The sequence below is a fragment of the Rhinatrema bivittatum genome, chromosome 11, assembly GCF_901001135.1.
Source record: "Rhinatrema bivittatum chromosome 11, aRhiBiv1.1, whole genome shotgun sequence".
Classification (NCBI taxonomy): Eukaryota; Metazoa; Chordata; class Amphibia; order Gymnophiona; family Rhinatrematidae; genus Rhinatrema; species Rhinatrema bivittatum.
The window spans coordinates 27,447,593-27,470,286 of NC_042625.1; the positions used below are offsets into that span (position 1 = coordinate 27,447,593).

General features: G+C 42.7%; 1 protein-coding gene and 1 long non-coding RNA gene across 3 annotated transcripts in view; one reads left to right on the plus strand and one right to left on the minus strand.

Annotated features, from left to right (window-relative positions):
• The window catches only part of WSCD2 (WSC domain containing 2), a 386,410-nt gene that overhangs the window by 132,538 nt on the left and 231,178 nt on the right, over positions 1–22,694 (plus strand). For both annotated transcript variants that reach the window (XM_029571384.1, XM_029571385.1), the window contains exon 2: positions 12,262–13,276. In XM_029571384.1, the coding sequence (XP_029427244.1) occupies positions 12,895–13,276 (382 nt within the window). In that variant the 5' untranslated portion in view covers positions 12,262–12,894. The remainder of the gene's footprint in view (positions 1–12,261; positions 13,277–22,694) is intronic.
• Positions 1–22,694, minus strand: part of LOC115073165 — a 423,208-nt gene that overhangs the window by 87,160 nt on the left and 313,354 nt on the right. The window lies entirely within an intron of this gene.

The window sequence follows — 22,694 nt, forward strand, 5'->3', positions numbered from 1 at the left end:
CTAGTTCCAATATGTCTTTTTTGAGATGGGGTGACCAGAACTGCACACAGTACTCGGGGATGGTTGCTTTAAAACGAGCCATGCGCCCCTATATACGCGCATAGGTGGGCGCGAGCTCACAAGTGCTAGAATTTTATGTCATTCGCACAAGGGCACACTCATTAATATATAAAATACGCCCAGCATGCGTACGTGTGCTCCCAGTTTTAAGCAGTTACACAAGGAAACGTTATTCGCGGATTTTGTTTAGGACTTGGCTTTTACACGTGCAAGTGAGCCCATTTTAAAACATGCGCACGTGAAGGAAACTCACAGTTTTACCAACTATTCCACCAGTCTGTCCAGTATCTCTAGGTCATCCAGACCTCTCTGGTTCTTCAGCCTGCACTCTCCCCAGTTTACCCAGGCCCCCTCACCCAGTCAGTTTTTGACTATAAAGAGTTTTATTCTGACTTACACCTGATAAAGAACAGAAGTAAATAATATGCTGCATTCACAGGTTATAAAATCTGCATTTATATGCGAACATGTTGACCCTACTCAGAATGCCCCGACCTGCTCCAAATTCGCCCCTTTTATATGAGCAAAGCTATTCGTGCACCGGTATTTATGCGCGTTATGTGCAAGGCTTATAAAATAGTGGTAGCACGAATAAGCGCTACTTGTGCATGTATCTGCTATTTTATGTGCATACATCTCTTTCAAAATTCATCTTAAATTGTGCTGGCATTATGATATTCACAGTTATTCTCCATTCCTTTCTGAATAATTCCTAACATTCCGTTTGCTTTTTTTGCCCATCACTGCACGCTAAACTGAGGATTTCAATGAACTGAATTAGCTTCACATTTCTGAAAAAATCTGAAGCGAACTTAGCAAACTAACCTTTTGACATCCTTAAATATTTCTTTCAAAGGTCCCCAAAAAATGTACAGGCAAAAAATCTGACGAATTTGAACTCTGAAGAAAAACACAAACATTTCCAACAGTCTCAAAGGTGATTCAAATCTGCCTGGTTGAAAGTTGCCTTTTAGGTTGTTTGCGTATCTCTGTTGCATTCATTCAGCACCTTCGTTTTTGCCAGCATATCCAAGCAATTTGTGTTCTAGAGGCTGATGGCTAGTCAGGAGTTTAGCACAATTTCCTGTAAGGAGGGCATGTTAATAATCGGCCTGTGAGCTAAGTGCAGCAGATGTGCAATAGTGGGAATCTGCCTTTTGATGCATAGGCAAAATGTGATCTTTGCAATGCAAACTAGAACTACCAAAAAAATGTTCTTACATTGATTTTTGATTGCTATAAATTCACAGCACATATTTCCACCTCTGCATTAAATTCTACAAGTCTCCTTGTAGGCCTTTTTAAGTTTTACATTCAAGAACTGAAGGAGAGTGACTATAAGATGAGGTCTTGTTCCACATTTTAAACTGTAATTTCTCTCTCCTCTCACTGACTACAGTAAACAATGGGTGAATGCCTGAACATTCTGCATGTAAATTACACTGTAAATCCAGAAAGCATCCCTTAGATAATGGATTGGGCTCTACAGTAGAGCTTCCATTGAGTTAGGATAATTCAGGATATCATAAATCACTGAGTTTGCCGATCTCACGTAAGAGAAAAATGTATTTTTATCCTGTAATTTGCATAGTCCATTTAGGGCTCATAAAACGCATTAGACTGACAATGCAAGGCACTGAAATCCTCTATACAGGTAGGAATGGCCATCTGTCTGCAGGTCATTGGGGGGCCCGGAATACAGTGCCACTTAGCCAGATAAGTTAGGACTTATCTGGCTAAGTGGCAGCAGCTGAATATCTGACTGCTGTTACGAGAGTCTCAGTTTAATGGACCCTTGGGCCAATCTGCAGGAGACTGGGAAAAGATGGTCAATGTCTCTAGTATATGGCAGGCCGGGAGGCAGATGTTCAGGCTGGACATAGAGGTGCTCTTCACCATGGAAGCTGGTACTCCTCCGGGAGGAGCCCAACCACTGGGACTTAGGTGGCTTCACCCTTGGAAGCCGAAGCCCCCCCGGGAGGAGCCCGTAGGGGCCTGGCCGCTGGGACTTAGGCGGTAGTGGATCAGGACTGGGAACTGGAACCAGACTAGGACAGTAGGTCAGTACTGTAATGGGGCTCGGGTTCTGGAACCAGGCAGTAACTGTAGCAGGTAAACAGGAACCATGCAGGTACCTGTAGCAGGCAGGCAGGGACAAAGCAGGTACTGTAGCAGGCAAGCAGGAACCAAGCAGGTACTGTAGCAGGCAAGCAGGAACGGAGCAAATAGCAATACAGGTCGCTCCGGGGCACAGCGCAACAGGGATCCGGTAGGTAAGTCCGTTGCAAGGCAAAGACTGGGTGGCTGTGGCCGGCTTATCAAGGCCGCGGCATCTGACGTCAGGAATTGGGCGGAGTCACCAGTGGCAGGAAATGGTCTAGAAAAGCGCCCAAGTGGCGCGCGCGCCTAGAGGCAGGGCATCCATGGAAGGCTTCCCGGCAGCGCGGCCCTCACAGGGACGCTGCCGAACAGGCCAGGAACTAGGCCAACGAAAGCGGGAACAGGTCCAGAAACCCAGAGGTAAGGGTCTGGTCGCGGCGCTCGTGGCCAGAACCGCAACAGCTGCACTGAGTGGCTAACTTACTAGGTCATTCATCAAGATGCAATGTAATCATATTGAGTGCGTTAGAGCGTTATCGCATGCATTAATGCCCTCCTGCATGCAATACAGGCTGCATCGTGGCGGTACTATTCAAATTAAGGGAAGGGGAGGAATGTGGGCAGGGTTTGGGTGGAGTTATGTCCCGGCAGTGCTGCGGGCAATAATGTTTTTCACATTAACGCCGGCAGCACCGAGGGGAAATAACTACACCTTTTCCCGTGGCGCTATGGGGGTAATAGGGTGCAGCACGGCTGGACACTATCGCCCCCCCGCCCTTTTTTTTGTTGGCGGGCCATAATTCTGCTATAAATATAGTAGAATGATGAATCTAGGCCTTAGCCAGAAAAGTGCCAATATTCAACCTTATCCAGATAAGTTAGACCTGCTATCGAGCCTGCCTAAAGTTAGCTGGATAAACTTATCTGGCTAACTTAAAACATATCCGGGTATATTCAGTTGTGCAGGTCTTCTGCTGAATATCCCAGCTAACTTAGCTTGGCTAGCCAGCTAGGCTTTTAATATGGACCTCATGGATTTTTCAGTTCCTGTTTCTATGAAGTTTCTGAATTAAAAAAAAAAAATCTTTCAGAGACGTTGTGAAACACTGTGACCAGAGCCGGCGGAAGCATTAGGCGAAGTAGGCTGTGGCCTAGGTTGCCAGAAGTGCACGAGGCGGCAGACTAGCTGGTAAGGGCGGCCAAAATGAGAAGTGAGGTACGGAGCTGGAGGGCACTTTCAGTTTTTGGGTAAGTATTTCTTTGAGGAGCAGGGGTCGTTTATCATGTGTAATTTGAGAGAGAGCGATAGAGAGAGATCACGAGACAAAACACCACCTAGGGCGACTCGACACCCTCCCACTGGCCTTGACTGTGACGCAGAGCCGAGTGGCGTCTCTTTGCATGTTATCAGCAGCACAAGTCTGGGTTCTTCTATGCTTCCCCAGCCATCTGAGAGATCGCCTTTCGGGGTGAGACAGTAATTAACTTTCCATGGCCTTTTTATTTTGACTGTCCACTGGGATATCAGAACTTTTTTTTTGCTTGTTGTGATGGTGAAGTCATTCTAGTTCACTGAAATAATATCACATAATAATGACTTCTGAATAAAACTTCTATGGCCTGTACTTAAATTATTGAAAGTTCAATATGTGATTATGAAGATGAAAAATATTAGTGTAAGCAAATACTATAGTTAAAGCAGAGTATTACAATAGGGAAACAGAGAGGTATATATAGCGGAGACCTTCAGGGACATAGTAGAGAAGTCCCACCTCCAATCTGGTAGCCCCTGTGCTGCTTTGGAGGAGAAAGGTCACGTGGAAGGAGAGCATCAGCTTGATGAGGCAGGAAGCAATCCTTGGCTAGGACCTGCCCTCAAGATGATGTAGTATCCTCTTGCAACGAGGATAAGTCTCCAGAGACACGTGCCCAGGAGGGAAGGCTTAAGATGCCCATTATTTCCTTCCTCTCCCATTTCCTCTCCCATTTCTTCCTTATTTCCTTCCTCTCCCAGTTCTACAACCTTGTTTTATTGTAACTTTTGCTTCCGTTGCACTTGTTAAAAGAACAGTTTTTGCACCCCCTGTTATATGTAAACCGGCATGATATGATCTTATCATGAATGCCGGTATAGAAAAACCTTAAATAAATAAATAAATAAATTATAGTTGGTGATTCAGTTATTAGGAAGGTTGATGGCTGGGTGGCTGGTGGACATGAGGATCGCGTGGTAACTTGCCTTCCTGGTGCATCACATAGGTTTTGGGATAGTGCTGGGAGAAGCCAGCTGACTTGGTACATGTGGTTACCCATGACATAGAAGCCAAATTTAGGGTTTTAGATAGAAAGCTGAAATCCAGAAACTCCAGGGTGGCATTCTTAGAAATGCTCCCTGTTCCATGTGCAGGACCCCAGAGGCAGGCAGAGCTCCGGAGTCTCAATGCGTGGATGAGACGATGGTGCAGGGAAGAAGGTTTTAGATTTGTTAGGAACTGGGCTTCATTTTGGGGAACAGGGAGGCTTTTCCAAAAGGATGGGCTCCACCTTAACCAGAGTGTAACCAGGCTGCTGGCGCTAACCTATAAAAAGGAGATAGAGCACCCTTTAAACTAAATGGGGGGGGGGGGGAAGGCTAATAGTCGCTCAGAAGCGTTTAGTTTGGAGTGCTGTATCTTTGAAGGATTCTAAGAGAACAAGGAAAATAGGTCTTCCTGGTAGAGAGATTGCAATAAATGCCAAAGGGGACCAGGTGCCTTTAATTAAAGTGCAGAAAGATTCCAAATTACCCCTGTCAGCTGATGAGCAGGTTGTTAATACAAACAAGAAGCATACTTTGAAATGTCTATACGCAAATGCTATAAGTCTTAAAAATAAGATGGAAGAGTTAAGACTGTATAGCACTGGATGAAGAGGTAGTTATAACTGGCATCTCTGAGACCTGGTGGAAGAAGAATAACCAATGGGACACTGATACCAGAGTAGGAATTATATTGAAATGATAGGATGGATCAAATTGCTGGAGAGGTAGCACTATATGTTAAAGAGAGCATTGAGTCAAACAGGATAAAAGTTCTACAGGAAACAAAATGCAATGTTGAAAATTTATGGATAGAAATTCCAGGTAAAAAAGGGAATAAAGTAGTAATGGGGGTATTACTGTCCACCTGGCCAGAATGAACTAACAGACAATGAAATGCTAAAAGATATTAGGAAAGCTAACAAAATCAGCAACACAGTAATAATGAGTGATTTCAATTACCCCAGTATTGACTGGGTGAATGTTACATTAGGACTTTCTAGAGAAGTTAATTTCCTAGATGAAATAAATGAATGCTTTGTGGAGCAGCTGATACAAGAAGCAACAAGAGGGGAAACTATTTTAAACCTAGTCCAGAGTGGAACACATGATTTGGTGCGAGAGGTAACAGTGTTGGAGCCACTTGGCAATAGTGATCACAACATGATCAAATTTGATTTAATAACTGGAGGGAGCACAAAAAAACAAATCTACAATGACAGCATTTAACTTTCAAAAAGGTGACTATGATAAAAAGAGGAAAATGGTTAGGAAAAAACTGAAAGGAGCAGTTGCAAAGGTTACGAGTTTAGCTCAGGCATGGATGCTGTTTAAAAATGCCATCTTGGAAGCCCAGAACAGATGTATTCCACACATTAGAAAAGTTGGAAAGGCGGCTAAACAACTACCAGCATGGATGAAAGGTGAGGTGAGAGAGGATATAACATCTAAAAGAACATCTTTCAAGAAATGGAAAAGGGATCGAAATGAAGAAAACAGAAACAGCATAAGCGCTGGCAAGTCAGATGCAAAGCATTGATAAGGAAGGCAAAGAGACAATTTTAAAAGAAGCTTGCTGTGGGAGCATAAACTCATAATAAAAACTTGTTCAGGTACATTCGAAGTAAAAAGCCTGCGAGGTAGCCAGTGGACCATTAGATGATCCAAGGGTAAAAGGAGCACTTAGGGATGACAAACCCATAGCAGAGAGACCAAATTAATTATTTGCTTCAGTATTCACTGAGGAAGATGTAAGAGATATACCTATGCCAAAAATTATATACAAAGGTGATGATTCTGAGGAACTGAAACAAATCTCAGTGAACCTTGAAGATGAACTAGGGCAAATCACTTGGACCAGATGGTATATATTCCAGAATGCTGAAAGAACTGAGAAATGAAACTGCGGGCCTGCTATAGGAAATTTGTAAACTATCAATAATATCATCTATGCTATCTGAACACTGGAGAGTTGCCAATGTAACGCCATTTTTTTAAAAAGGGATCAAGGGGTAATCCAGGAAATTACAGACCAGTGAGTCTGGTGTCTGTGCCAGGCAACATGGTAGAAACTATCATAAAGAACAAAACTGCTGAACATATAGATAAGCATAGTTTAATGAGACAAAGCCAACATGGATTTAGCCAAGGGAAGTCTTGCCTCACAAATTTGTTACATTTTTTGAGGGTGTAAATAAACATGTGGATAAAAGTAAGCCAGTTGATATAGTGTATCTTGCTTTCCAGAAAGAGTTTGATAAAGTCCCTTATGAGAGACGACTTAGGAAATTAAAAAGTCACGGGATAGGTGGCAGGGTCCTATTGTGGATTGCCAACTGGTTAAAAGATATAAAACAGAGAGTAGTGCTAAATGGTAATTTTTCCCAGTGGAAAAAGGTGAACAAGTGGAGTGCTCCAGGGATCTGTTCTAGGACTGATGCTTTTTAATAAATGTCCTGGAAATGGGAACAACAAGTGAGGTGATCAAATTTGCCTATGACACAAAATTATTCAAAGTTGTCAAATCACAAGAGGATTATGAGAAATTGCAAGAAGACCCTGCAAAACTAGGAGACTGGGCATGTGAATGGAAAATGAAATTTAATGTAGACTGGTGCAAAGGGATGACTTAGGGAAGAGTAACCCAAATTAAAGCTACATAATGCAAGGTTCTACATTAGGAGTCATCACTCAGGAAAAGGATCTAGGTGTCATTGTTGAAAATACGTTGAAATCTGCTCAGTGTGCAGCAGCAGCCAAGAAAGCAAATAGAATGCTAGGGATTACTAGGAAAGGAATGGAGAATAACACTTCTCTCTCTGATCTCCATGACCTGGACCAGATGCTGATATGCTAATGAACTAGCTGAGATGTAACCATGGTCTGGTCTGACTGCCTGTTTGGCTGGATGCCCTGTTCAAAAGTAATGCTTTGCTGCTGATTTGCGAATGCTGAACAGTAGTGCGTGCATGAGTCCCCTGCTCGCCTGCCGGAATGAGTATCCATTGGCTCAATGGAGGGATTTCAGGTAAAACTGTGTAGCGAGGCAGTGAAGTATGTCTGCCTTCCTGCGCAGCTGCCTCAAATTGCTTTTCTCATGCAAAAGGAAATGCATTTTATACCCATTTGAGAAAAACATAAACTAGAATAAGGGCTGTAGTTCTGTAACATCTGGGTGCATTCCTTTGATTTTCCAAGAATTGGAATAGTGGTATGTTTGTATTTACATTATAATCAAAGGGTCCTCTTTCTCTTTGAAGAGCTGAATTGTAGCGAACGTGGTGTTTCCCTCATTTTAGGGGGCAGAAAGGAAACTGTTTTGCCTGTGGACCTTTGGGCTGAGGCAAGATTGGCTTTACCTGCAGGGAGAAGCCCTGTAGGTTCTCGCCTTCAGCAGGTGGATTGGGGTGAAGCAGAGACTGCACAGAACCTTCACCTATACCAGCCCACATTCCCCTTGGGTTGAGCCTTTGGGTGCCAGGGCTAACAGGACTTAGGTGAGGGTCTCTGCTGAGGTGAAGGTTGTAGGTAGGCAGCGAGTAGACATGTCGAGGTCTGGGCAAGGATAAGAAGCAGGTAGCGGTCAGGTGTATCCAGAGTCCAGGCAGAGGTCAAAACCAGGTATCCATCTGAGGGAGAAGCAGAGGAACGGATAGGACTGAGGCAGACAGGCAAGGCAAGAGCAAGTCGGGCAGGTGAGGACTGCAGCAGGTGGAGAGGAAGACTGGAATAGGCTGAAGATAAAGACTGGAACAGACTACTACGCTTGGTAGCTGGACCTATTGCTGAAGCAGTGTGGGAAAGACAGAGAGGACCCTTTATTTGGGCTAGGTGTGTGAGGTCATCAGGAAGCACTGTGGGGCTTTTCCTGCTGTGGGCTCTTTAAATAAAGTGACATTGGGCAAGTATTTATTTTTTATTTTATTTAAAACATTTTATATACCGATTTTCACGGAGGACATCCGACCAAAACGGTTCACAACTTCAAATTATAAAGAGATAAAAATAATAATAATACTAAAGAAAATAAAAAAAACATAATAAATAAATAAAAAATAGTAAAGATTGAAGAAAACTACATCGTATAGTTATAATCCCTAACTCTTTGCATGACTTAACTAAAAAGAAAAATTTTTAACAAAACACACCTAAGGAGGAGCTTGGCTGGTTGGGGCCGGCAGTGTCCTGCCTCGTGGTGAGCTATGGCACCTTGGTGAGTTGGGGCACAGCATTCTGTCACATGGAGAGTTGGCAGCGACTCGCCACATTGGGAGTCAGCGGGGATGGCCCTGCCAGGGAGGTAAGAGCGGTGGTTCATGGGAGCAGCTCATGGGCTGCTAAACGCAATAGAAAATTTTAAATATGAGCAGAATAGCCCCTGAAACAGAGAAGAGCTGACTTTAATTTCTGTGACTGTTGGGCTGGCTGGCTAAAGAGTTGATCTCAGAGTTTTAGTGGCTCCGAGTATGGTTTTTTACAGTTCTTTTTTGGGGGGCTAGAAGAAGCTTCTGTATACTTCATTTGCATTGTAATCTCTGAAGGACTGAATTGGGCCTACTTAACATCCCACCCATTCTCCTCAGACTCAGGTAGAGCCCTGATTTCTTGTAGCTTTTAGCCTATTAGACCAAGTGCTCCCTCACTTCAAGTGAACTCCATCTAATCATTATCCTTCTAGAGTCCTGCCTACCCTTTCTATATGGATTTCTAGAGGGCTCATTCCTTGCAAATACATTCAAGTTGCCCCTTCCCCAGTTAATCCTACCGGTATCTCACCTGGTCTAGTTCTGCTTAATCATGGTTTCACTGTTTTAACTCAAAGTCTCTCTTTTTTTTTTTTCTGTATGTCTTCTCCATCTGTCTTGAATAATTTGTAATCTCCAAGGAGTAGTATGTCTGTACATCATTGTGTACATCTTGTATGTGCTAGAAAAATCATAATGTTAATGTAAGCTCGTCCTTCCACTTTCAACTGGATGGGTGATGAACCATCATCGCAGAAGAGTTGCTACTCTCAGTAGCTCTGATGTGCTACTTTTAAGCTGTGTAATTAGCAAAGTTCTTGAGGACTTTGTAAGCTTCGCATCCAGCTAAGCAATTGCACTCAATTAGCTGGACATTATGGATGACCTTCTTGAGCATTTTCTTTTCAGGTTGCTTTTAATAGTTGGGGATATTGGAGCAGAGGAGTAGCCTAGTGGCTAGAGCAGTGGGCTGAGAGCCAGAAAAGCTAGGGTTCAAATCTCACTGCTATTCCTTCTGACATTGGGCAAGTCACTGCTTCCTTCATTGCCTCAGGCTCAAACTTATGAGTACATTTTCAAAGGGGTTACACATGGAAAATGCACATAAGTTGGTTTTTGTTAAGAAAAAAAAAGAAGGTATCGGGTCACGTAATGCTATTAAATTATTTTAAAATTTTGTTTTATTGTTTTATGGGAGCGTTCCAGGGCAGGGCCAAGAAATATACATGGAAATTGCCATTTTATAAGAGTTACGCAAATACATTAGGGGCCAGATTTTCGTACCTACGCCCGATTTTATAACATACGCGCGCAGCCTCGCGCATGTTATAAAATCCGGGGTTGGCGCGTGCAAGGGGGTGCACATTTGTGCACCTTGCGTGCGCCGAGCCCCGATGGCTTTCCCCGTTCTCTCCAAGGCCAGTCCGAAATCGGAGCGGCCTCGGAGGGAACTTTCCTTCCGCTCCCCCCCCCCCCACCTTCCCCATCTAACCCCCCCAGCCCTACCTAAATCCCCCCCACCTTAATTTTTTTATTTACACCTGCCTCTGGGCAGGCATAGGTTACGGGCGCTGGCCGAGTGCCGGCACGTGATCCCCCGGCACCACCGCTGTGCCGGAGGCCTCGGTCCTGCCCCGCCCCACCCACTCCCCGCCCCTTTTTTCAAGCCTCGGGACATGCGCACGTTGCCGGGCCTATGCAAAATAGGCTCGGCGCGTGCAGGAGGGGTTTAAAAGGGTTACGCGCGTAACCCTTTTAAAATCCGCCCCCAGGCATCTTATTCGTGCAGTTTACTCCTGCTAATTAACTAGTGCAACTGATACAGACTCTACTGTTGTCTGATCGTTTTTGAATGGGAGGTCTGGGTGAACTTGGGGGTAAGGGGAGTTCATGGTGAAGTACTAGGAAGTTCCTGGTGAACTGGAGATGGACTGGGTGAAGTGGCGGAGGTATAGGCAAACTGGAGATTTCAAGTTTGCGCGCATATTTAAAAATGTACTGACAGACGTGTAAATCAGGGTTTTACACGTACATGTTATATATATATTTTGGGGGGGCATGAAATATATGCACATATGTTTATAAAATAGGTAGAGAAAGTAAGCGCTTTCAGTGCATTGCAAATATTCGCACATACTGAAACATGTGCGTGTACTTTCAGAGCTAAATGGCGCGGGATTTTATAAAACTGTGCACCAGCCCGCCGCACTGTGGATAAAATACTAGGGATAAATCTTCACCCATCCACTTAATGTGTGCAAATCCAATAACACAAATAGGTTTGAAAGTTATCCTCAATGACAGTAAGCTTTCTGGGGACAGGGAAATACCGACTGTACCTGAATGTTACTCTCCTTGAGCTACCAATGAAAAAGCCTGAGCTAAATCAATAAAATAAATAAAACAGACCTTTTAGGAGACCCTTCAAACTTGTGTCATGAGTCTCTGAGGCTGACATACTAACCCAAGGGTTAATGGATTCGTTTACTTGGGCATTCTAAGCATGCAAATTAGCTGTATAGAAGATTTCTATGCAAACTTGAACTCACAATGAGACACAGTTATATTTTTTGCTAAATGCTGGTGTTCACAGAATTCTGAGATAATTAGCTGCTTTGCATGATATTGCATTGCAGCAGCTTATTGTCTTACTTTTTATAAACCGGCGCATGTAGCGGACAATGAGCACAAGTTTACTGTACATTCAGGAGGCCATTTTACGAATGTTATCACAAACAGGCCCTATGCATGTAAAAACACTGCAAAGCCTGAAACAAAATGTTTGCAGCTCAGAACATCGCCTTGTCTGCACGATAACTGGTGAAAGATGTATAATGGCTTCATAAAAAGTTCCAAAATAGCCATCGAATCTCATGAGATCCCAAATCTAGAAAAATCTGCAATTCATCTACAGCAGCCAGATCAAAAAGTAAGACTGTCTCATGATATCAATCGTTGGCTTTGCATCCTCGGTCTCTGACGACAGATTAACACGGGTATTAGTTGTCAGAGATAGAGAATGCAAAACCAACAATTAATTCTGTTTAGAGTCATCCCGATACTGCAACATGTACTCCCCGCCCACGTGACCTAGTTCCATAAGGAAAGGAGAATTACAAACTTTGTATTCTGAGTCCAGAGACCCCTGTTGCGCTTAGAGGATAATTTTCAAAGTGATGCAAAAAGGTGCGGGCCAACTTGCGTGTACGTGTGCTTTTAGCTGTGGGGAAGGAAAAAGAAGCATTCCAATGGAAGTGTTCAGGCCAGAGGAATAAAACAGCCTGCATGGATTTGATTGTCAAATGTGCACATGTTTTACCCTCCATCTGCTCAGCTGCTTCGTGCGTGTAACAGGTGCAAAGTGCACGCATCTTGTGTGCACCCATGCCTAGCACTTGCTCATTTGCACAGAAAATTGCCTAGAATGTATGTAGGCCTGGGCACACTGAAAACCACGCCAGGCTGTTCAGGATTGTTCCATCCTTCCAGATGTTTATGTATTTTTCACACCTGCTAAACCTGTTAATAAAGTTGATTTTTATTTTGCCTTTTGACTTGCAGGTGCAGCTCTTGCCTTGGACTGACATGAATGGAGTTTTTGCTTCGTTGTACAAAAGATACCGGTCAAGCATTTGGAGGCACCTTTCGTTCCCTCTGAAAAGGAGAAAGTGTCATTTCCATTAAAGAAATGCTTCCCAAAGCGCATGGCGTGGGGCTGAAAGCTGAGAAAGCAAGAGGCAGCTGTGTCAGCTGATCAGGTTTCAAATCACCTTCAAAAACTCAATTTTCCGAACATGATCCCTCCATCAATGGAGTTTCCTGGGCTCCCTTTTGGAAGCTTCATAGCAGAAGAATAAAATGGAAAGAAATTGTGCTTGCTTTCCTCAGCACAAACCGATGACGGAAACGTAAAGATATTTTTTTTTTACATTTTTATCTGGACGATTGCAGAGCTACAAAATATTTTGATACAAGTGAAACAAACATTCTGGTACTGCTTTTTGGTTCATGGACTAGTCTTGAAATTTCAAAAGAATCCTTTGTGAGCTGGTACAGCACAAAAAGGCTTTGCTTCTGCTCCCCCAGTGGCCTTTACATGGGTAGTGCTGGCAGCGTCCAGCAGCTCTGGTCCAGTGGGAGGTAGAATGATCACCCAGAGTAAAGGTAGAAAAGAAGTCAGGTTATGAAGGAATTATGGCCAAAGTAATTGTAAAGTTTCAGCGTTATTTTCGACGGAAACCAGTCCGGTTTTTTACATTTATTGTTCTCTATTTGACTGCTGGAAGCTTGGTATTTCTGCACTCGGGGTTTGCTGGCAGGTCACTTGTCCCTGGAAATGATCAAAGCCTTGCCGATGGCACCGGCGACACCACGGACCATCAAGACCTGGGGATACTACAGCTCGGTAGGGTCTTTAAGGAAACGCCAGAGTCTCCAGTTTTACCACGGCGGTATGGGCCCTGGTTAAAAACTGTTTCCAAAGATATGCTGGAGAGAAGCAAACCAGGTGACTATGATGGGGCCTGGAGCAGGGCACTCAAAGGGAGAAACGCTCGAGAGCAAGAGGAGGAAAGAGGTAAGATTCTAAGGAGATGGAACAATACAGTCTAGTACGGCTGTGGAGAAAAATTTTAGCATGCTGAAACTTATTCGCATACTGGCTAATTTTAAAAGGAACACGCGTCCACCCATAAACTCACATATTGGCGCGCGAGCGGAGATACGCTGCAACTTTATATCATGCTCGCAAGTATGCACGTATCATTTAAAATACCCCTGCCATGCATATTTGTGCACGTAATCTTAAGAAGCGGCTCAAGCAAATGTCCCACTGGGGCTTTAGCGGCTTTTACGTGTGTGCAGGTGGATTTTAAAACATGCTCGCGTGAGGGAAAAAATAGTTTTTCCAATTAGTCCACCAGTTTGTCCAGTTGATATTGAGGTCTTCTAGACTCCTCTGGTTCTTCATCCTGTAAGTCCCCCAGGTGACCCTGAGCCCACATGCTGTGCTGAAAGCCCTAAAGACCTCCAGACGTGCTCGTTACCAGGATAACATGCCGACGCGCGCCATGGTCAGCTTTTTTAAAATTTGGGGCTATGCGTGCAAGTCTTGGCGCCACCCCAGAATGCCCATGCTTCGCCCCTTCCACCCCCTTATTCTTGATTTGCGCATGGGTATGTTCACACGTGCTTCACGGCTGCTTAAAATTAACGTTGCTGGTGTGCAGCCCGCATACGCACGTATGTGACTGTTTTTGTGCGAGCAGCGCTTTAAAAATCTACCTCACTATGAGCCTCATGTACTAAAGATTTTTGCCATTGTGCAACTTAGTTCAGTTTGCTTATGTGTCTGTAAATCTATTAATTATTGCAGGCTCATGAGATATTTATGTATGTTGCAATGAGAACACAAAGCTTCCTTTAACTCCTTGCTTCTCTTCATTGATAAAATTTGTATTTTTGTTTTAAAGGAACCTTTTGCTTGCATTTACACAGCTGTGCAGAGCAGAGAACAGACCTTTCCCTAGCCATGTTATATCAGCAAATTAACACAGTTATTTTTTTTTTATCTTAAGACATCCTAGTTCGTGCAATATATATATATATTTTGAGATTTAGTGTGCATATTTCTGTGAACTATTAGTTGGTGTTACCAAGTGGAATGATAGAACAAGTTGACATGTGCAGTAATTATGTCCAAGTCATTGCCTTTAGGCAGACAGTGAAAGTCAGAGCTCTTCCAGATGGAAGCCTTACTGTCGTACCCAGAGTCATTTCTTCCACAAAGAGTTGTGTGCGTGAAGCTTCACTTCTATTTCGCTCTACGGAAAATTATTTAGAGTATGCTTTGTACTCCTCACCCAACCACCCACGAGTCTGAATTCCATATAAATTTCAAAAGCAATACAGTAAATGCGTTTTAAACCCAAATGGAACGTCTTTGATGCTCATTGGAAGGAAGCTTAGATGAGGACCCATCGTGTATTTCATCTGCATGTCTCCTATCTACCTGCTGTTTTGAAAGTGTCCTTCCAACTGTTGTACATTGCGGGAACAATTTTCTAAGCCGTTTCCTCTGATAAATTGGCCTCTCAGAAAATTGCCTTTCTCAGAATGGTTAAAAAGTACAAAGGGTGTTCATAACATGTGTGTTTTTAGGCGCACTGAAAAAGCGAGCATTCCCAGGGGCGTGTTTTAGGTCAGAAGAAAGCATATGCGCAGACTGAATTTTTCAAAAATGCACACGCGCAGATTTTCTCTCTTTCCTCTATTGGCAGAAAAATTGGAAGTACAAAGTCTGCAGGCACTTTATTGCCGGGTACCCACGTGAGCAAATTTTTGAAGTGGGTTTAAGTGGATAGTTTACTTTTGAAAACTGTCTACCAGGTCCTTGGGTCCAAAAATGCCCATGCAGCTTGCACCCACTGCAGCTGATTGATTGCAAATTGGATGCTATGTATGCCTATGTGTATGTTTAAGACGAGTACAGATAGATGAAGCAGTTTCTGCTGAACATAAACTGCTCATATCCGTATCCCCAGCAGAAAGGAGGCGTTAGTATTGGTCAGCCTGCAGAGAGATTCATAAATTTCTTATGCCTGGATAATTTCTCAAAGAATGGACGTTTAAATTTAGAGCCTCTTAAGCAGAGGCATCATTGAAATCTGCAAAGACTTGAAGAACGCTGATAATGCGTGGGTGTTCGAAAATCAGAACTTCATGTCACATTCTAGAAAACAAATGATCCTTGTTTTGTTTTTTTTTTTATAGCTGGAGCAAATCTGTTTTTTTTTTTTCACCTCATGGTTGGCCATAACCTGGAGTAGCTGAATCACAAGGTTCAATTTTAGTGTCACCGACCTTTAAACAGCATAGAGGGAGCCCAGGGGCTAAGAGTCAAGCTAATGACCCTACCAGAAGACAATACTGTCATTAAAAAAAAATTGTGGTTAAAATGATAATGGATTACCTTTTCTCCTGGTAGAGATTATTTTAACATGGAATGACAGAAAAATAGACTCTTTCTAGTGGACTCTGAGCATATTTTTTAAATCTGTCTACCATCCTCATATTACTACGAGTAATGCCACACTATTTCAGTCCAGCAATAGTTGTATACTATGATAGGTGCTCTTCTGCTACCAACAAAATATTGACCATACCTGAATGTAATCCGCTTTGAAGTGCTGAAAAGCAAAATAGAAATCATATAGATAAAAAAAAAAAAAGAAACTAGAGAATGTGAGAGAACCATATAGCAGCTTAAAAAATCAATCACCATTGCCACCTTAGATCCTGCAAGTTCTTGCAATTAGTATGAGCATTTCATGAGCCTGAAAATCCTAACTCCAAGTATCCTTAGGGCCTTGGACTGTGACATGTAAGGGGGTTGGGAAGCATTTTCAGCTTGCCTGCATAGAGGCAAAGTCTACAGGGTACTTTTTACCAGGGCTTAGCATCAATTTTCGAGCGAAAGTACACCTGTATTTTTCACTTTCAATGGGAAACAAAGTAACCTACGAATACTTGCACCTGCTTTTCGCGTGGTTTTTAAAAAAAAAATTTATCTGTGAAAAATAATGCCTGTAGATTTGAAAATGTGATCCATGTGCATTTATTTTTTTACCACTTCTCCCGACTTAAGCACGACCTCAGGAATGCCGCCTCTAAATGCAGCTAAAAGTGCAAGATGTTGTGAATCAACATGCACGCACAATGTGGGCGCACTTTTAGTCAAGTGAAAAGAAGGGACGCATTCAGACTCCAACTGAGGGTGAGCAAATGGTTTTCGAAAACTGCACTTCCTCATTGCCTGTAAGCATACGCCTGCATTCTACCTTTGAAGTTCTTGGTCCCTACAAAATGTTAACTTAAATCTTAGTCTGCAAATGCTGTTATGGTTTCCCGTCAATAGTAAGGAGCCTGGTGGGAAAAGACAATACAACATACCGCTGCAATACAGTGCGCCGGTGACAGTAGCATAATGGATTGCCTTGGTATTTAGGGAAATAGCTGCAGTGTTATCTATTCAGCCAACACAGAATGGAGGAAGAAACAGCAGAAACTACTGAAGATGTAACTAAAAGTAGATTAGAGTAGCTTTTTATCTGTGTAATTACTTTTTGCTCCCTTGTACAAAACCTAGGCAATTACTCAAATATACAACATAGTCTCATTTTGCTATCTGAGAAAGGGCATTACAAACCCAAAGGCAATAAGCCATTGCAGTTTTCACATTTATTTTAAATCACTAAGTCATAGTCCGCTATTCTGATTTATGTGATGCAGCTGCAAGACCAACTGTTCTGTAAGTTTTGCCAAAGAACATTTTGTTCTTGCCTGATCAGTTCTGGCCTCAGCCTGGATATTGACATGTGCCCAAGAGCAAAGCGAATAGGACACAGAAGCAGGTTCAATCGATCTTTACTGGGTTTGATGTACGCATCTTACCTTGCTTGCTTTATTATGTGTATGGTGTACTCATGAGAAATCCTGGGCTGTGCATAAGTGTAATGACCAATCTAGAGTAGGTACTCCAGCTATAAGAATGAGACTCAGCTGGAATCCAGGAGGGTATTGTGGAAATTCTATGGCTAGGTATCTACCAGGTCAATTAACAGATGTGCTGTTGCTTGTACAACCTGGTTTTATGCACTTAAATGGCTGTTTATAAAATAGCCCAGGACTCAATTCACAGGAAAGTATCCAATTTTGGACATACGTTTAGGCAAACTGAGGATAGGCGTTCGGGGGAGCAGAGTTGAGAGTTATGCACTTTTTGTGTTTTAAAAAACATGTACAGAAAATAACCTGCACAAATTACACCCAAGTTAGAGCAGGCATAACTTTCTAGGGGCAAGTTTGTGGCGCACACAGGCTACTTCCTGTGGAATTTCAATGCAAGTTTATGCATGTACATTCGCTTTGAAAGTCCGGAGTAAAATCTGCATGGAAAATGGTATGTGCAGATTTTACTCCAAAGACTGTAATTATAAAATTATACTTTTGAATAGTATCTTCCAAAGCATGCATGTAAGGAACACAGAACATGATGGCAGATAAAAACCATGCGCCCCATCCAGTCTGCCCATCCACATCTCCTGCTCACCTTTGTAGTTCCTTCCTCTTCCTCAGAGATCCTCTGTGCTTGTCCCATGCTTACTTGAATTCTGATATTGACACTGTCTCTACTTCCTCCACTGGGAGGTTTTCCATGTGTCCACTACCTTCTCTGTAAAGAAATATTTCCTTAGATTATTCCCAATTTCCCGATTCTACCCTGTTTTACCCTCATTCTGTGACTCCCTAAAGCATGTAAATTCTTTTCATCAATACACAAACAAATGAGAGCAATCATTGTGCCCTAGGGCTATGTTCTCTCCTTTTCTAGACTCATTCTCTTGGTACTCTGATCTCATCTAATCGTTTTCAGCACCTTCTCTATGCTGATGACTCTCTGATCTGTCTCAAGGCACCAATGCTTTCACCAAGAATCCATTCCCATATCTTATCTTGCTTGTACAATATCACTGCCTAGATGGTCCCACTGCTTCCTTAAACTTAACATGGCTGAGTTAGAACTTCTTATCTTTCTTCCTAAACTCACTTCCCCCCTACCGATTTCTCTATCTTTGTGAATGACACCGTCTTACTCCCTGTCCCCTCAACCTGCCAACTTGGGGGTCATCTTCAGAACTTCTCTGCCCACATACAAAACCCTGATAAAGCATGCCATTTCTTTCTTGCTAGCATTACCAAAATTCCTCTCTTTATTTTTGAACACCCTACCAAAACCCTTTATCTGCATTCTCTTCATTTTCTGTTGACACTACTGCAACCTCCTCCTCGCAAGTCTCCTAGCGACCCATATCGCTCCACTACTTATCTTACTTCACTGTCATTACAGTCAAGTAGCAGCCTTTTAGCAAGTCTCTGCATTGCTCTCCATCTGCTTATTGAAGAAACCGGCAGAATTTTTTTTTTTTTTAAACCCTTCTCCTTCCCCAGTACTCCATGAGTTTCCATACACTTCAAATGACAGTAATCTTAGGTGCAGCATGTTGGCTGTGGCATATGTATTGCTTGGGATGGAAAAATGCTTTTCAGATCATGTATTAGTGGAGACAGTTTTGATTATTAAGGGAAACGCATTACTTTGGCAAATGAGTGACAGCTAAATCATTTCGTTTTGCTTTAAAGTTGTAGGAAAACGCTCCGCTGCCTGTTTTGGTCTCATGAAGCAACAATGAACCAAACAATTTCCAGCAATGAAATTCAAAATGTCTGTAGCAACACTATATTTTAGACAGCTTTTTTTCACCTGGTCTTTCTTTTGCTAAACTGCTGTTACCGATAATATTCCATTACTTAGGGGCAGATTTTCAAAACGGTACTAACCACCTCACCTAGCTGGCTAGATTTTTGCCAGTTAAGCCAATTTTTTTCAGCACAATCTAGCTGCCTAAATGTGGCGGAAAATGAACTTGCATCTAGCCCTACAAAACGTGGCCAGCTAGATTGCATCCTGCAATTGGCATGTCAAGTTGTGGCTAGCCAACGGGCACAGTAAATCCCGCGGGAGAGCCGGCGAGTGCCCACTCTCCCAACGCGTGCCTAGGCCACTCTCCTGGGCGCGCGATTAAGTATTTAAATGAGGGCCTGTGGTAAAAAGAGGCGCAAGGGACACTAATGCATCCCTAGCACCTCCTTTTTGACAGGAGCGGCGGCTGTCAGCGGGTTTGACAGTTGACGCTCAATTTTTCCGGCGTCTGTTCTCGAGCCCACTGACAGCCACGGGTTGGAAAACGGACGCTGGCATAATTGAGCGTCCGTCTTCCGACCCGTGGGCACATTTCAAAAATTTGTTTTAATTAAAAAAATTTTTTTTTTTATTTAAAATTTTTTTTTTACTCTTCGGGACCTCCGACTTAATATCGCCATGATATTAAGTCGGAGGGTGTACAGAAAAGCATTTTTTTCTGCTTTTCTGTTCACTTTCCCGGTACCGGCAGAAATTAAAATGTGCGGCTTGGCTGCACATTTAACTTACTGAATCACGCAGGAATGACTAATAGCGCCCGCAACATGCATTTGCATGTTGATGGGCGCTATTGATTTCTTGGGGGTTGGCCAAACGTGGGCTAACAGTGCGCTCCACCGGAGTTAGCAAGCTGGAGCTGAAAATCTATGCTAGGCAGCTAATGTTTAGTCCCTGCCCAAGCGCACTACCCCCTCCCCCCACACGCACAATTTTTGGATTGGGTAAATGTAGCCACCTTGTGAATTTAGGTGGCTAAGTTCTGCCCCCCCCAGGGGTGGCAGTTTTCAATGCAGAGGTTTAGCTGATTAATTCCTAGCCAAAAACCCTTTTGAAAATGACTTCCTTGGAATATATTTAGTTTGCGGACCCTTTTGCATTCTACAACAAATCATTAAACTTCCATCCTGACAAAAAACTTATCTGCACTGTCTTTTAAACTGTTATCAAAGAAACTTTTCATAAGCTGAAGCCTTGATCTAGCTTGCTCTGTACTCCCTGCGATGCACGTGAGGAAAAACCTAAAAGGAGCCGTACAATGCAACAACCTCGCTTGTTTCAGTGGGTTTTTTTTTTTCAATCAGCTGGAGACAGAGGGAGCAATAAAACCTCAATGTCTAAAATGTATCTGGTACTGTTCATTACATTAATTAGAACTGACATTTAGAGATTTGCTAGCAGATGGTTAGTGAGAATAACGTGTCAGTCACCGTAGAAACGCACAACATTCCTACCCTTGGCCATATGTAACGCATCCACAGCAATTAACCTCTGACAAAAGGGGGCCTTACTTCCTAATGATGGAAATGCAAATGCTTATGATGAGATAATATATGTATTAATATGGCCTGGTGGTGTTCACGAAAGTAAAAAAAAAAAATTAAATAAATAAGTCTAAGCGCTGCATCTTGTGGGCTTAAAACTAAATTTCTGGGGATATCGTCTTGTTCTCAGTTGTGTACTTTGAAAATTAAATTTAATAAATGTTTGAATGAAAAAAAAAAACCAAACCCTAAATTGGTCACCACTTCTCAACTGGGCACTGGTTCCCAGCAACCAATGGTCATTAATAATAATCTGGGGACCATTAAAGTCCAGCCAGATTCAATAAAGCCAATCCACTCACGGGGAAGCTTTGCAGTGATACTCGTAACCCGGCAACAAAACTGCCTTCAGATCCCTGCGTCTATCATGTGCTGGCCTTGCTCAGTACCTTAAGTAAAGTGTCTCAGTACTTTTAGCTCAAGACTGTAAACCAAACTTCTATGCCAATTTGCAGTACGGTATTGTTGACTGCTGGCCTTGTTTTTACTTCAGCTGTAGGAAAGTTCATTAGGAATTTATGGCAATGGATTAACCTACATGGCAAATCCACCCACGTATCAGTAACTGACCTCTCCATCTATTTTACAACTGGGCACAGAGGGTATTATTACTGGTTCCTCAGTGCCAGTCTAAACTATTCATAACTGATTTATTGGGATGCTGGCTGGAAAGACTGAAGATATCAATTGTTTTGGTCATGTCTCCTGTAATTCATCTAGCTACCAACATTGCTCGTTCTGCTCCCAGAAATTACTTTCACATTCTTCTCCCTTTTCACATATAGTCTCCCAGAGTGTGAATAGCTCGGAGAGCAAATCAACTAAATATACTAGCGGAGGATATGCAAAATTTCATGAATTGGGGGAATCTCATCGGGTTCCTTTTTTAGTTCTTGTGCTTTTTTTTCTTTCTTCTCTTCCCTTCCACACTCCTCTCCATGAAACAAATCAGGCGACAGGGGACATGCTAGAGTGGTAGAGGAATTTCTTTCCCATCCGCAGAACAGAGAAGCTTTTGATACTCAGCAGTTGTGATGCTGTGCTAGATCAGATCCTGGTCTGATCAGGGCATAAAGCTTGCACGCAGGATTCTTCTCTGTTTACAGGTTTCAGTTTCGGCCCAATATGCTCTGCATGCAGGTGCGCCAGCACAACATTACAGTGCAGCCAGAATAAAACGACCTCTCCTGAACCATTGCTTCTGTAGTATGTGCAGCTTCAATACAAGTCTTTGTAGAAAAAAATGCCACTGAATGAGTCTGTAAACACATTAGGGATATATATATACTGTGTATATATATATATACATATATATATACATACATATATATATAATATATATATGTATATATATATATATATATATATATATTATATATCCAGGTCATGGAGCAGCCTCCAGTCTGAAGCAAGAGAATCCCAAACCGTACTACTTCCCCATAATTTACCGAAGGGTAGTGGAAAGGATTGCAGCTTGGGGTGGTCCACAGAAGTGCTACCAAAATTGTACAGGGCTTGCACCAAAAGCCTTATGAGATGAGCCTTAAAGACCTAGGTTAGCTGGATAACTTAACCCAGATATTCTGTGGCATAAACGTCCTGTTGAATATCCCCGATTAAAGTTATCTGGATAACTGTTAACCTAACCTGCTATCTTTTGAGTGTCACCAGTTAGATGTAAAGTTATCTGGCCTTATATGGCTGGATAACTATAGACTTTACTGGCTATTTTCTAAGAATATATCCGGGTAAGTGGCGATGAGCTATTAAAAAAAAAAGTAGAGCACAGGCCTTACATCCTGATTCCACTGAAAAAAAGCAAGTGCCCTGCTGGGCTGAGGACTCTCCGCCTCCTCCCCCCAAACCCTTCAAAGTCTTCTTTACAAATCAGAGCTTGAATGGTCAGCATCGGCCTCCTCTTGCCTCTTCCTGGTTTTGCATAATTTTAGCTTTCCTCCCTCACACTCTTTGAGGATTTTGAAAAGTGTAAAGCAGGATATAAAAACTAATAATGTATTATTCTTATTTATCCTGTCTATCTTGATCAGACTGTAAACTGTACGGGGAAGGAATTGTCTCTTATGTGTGTTGGTGCAGCGCTAGAGAAATGATAAATAGACGTAGTAGGGTGA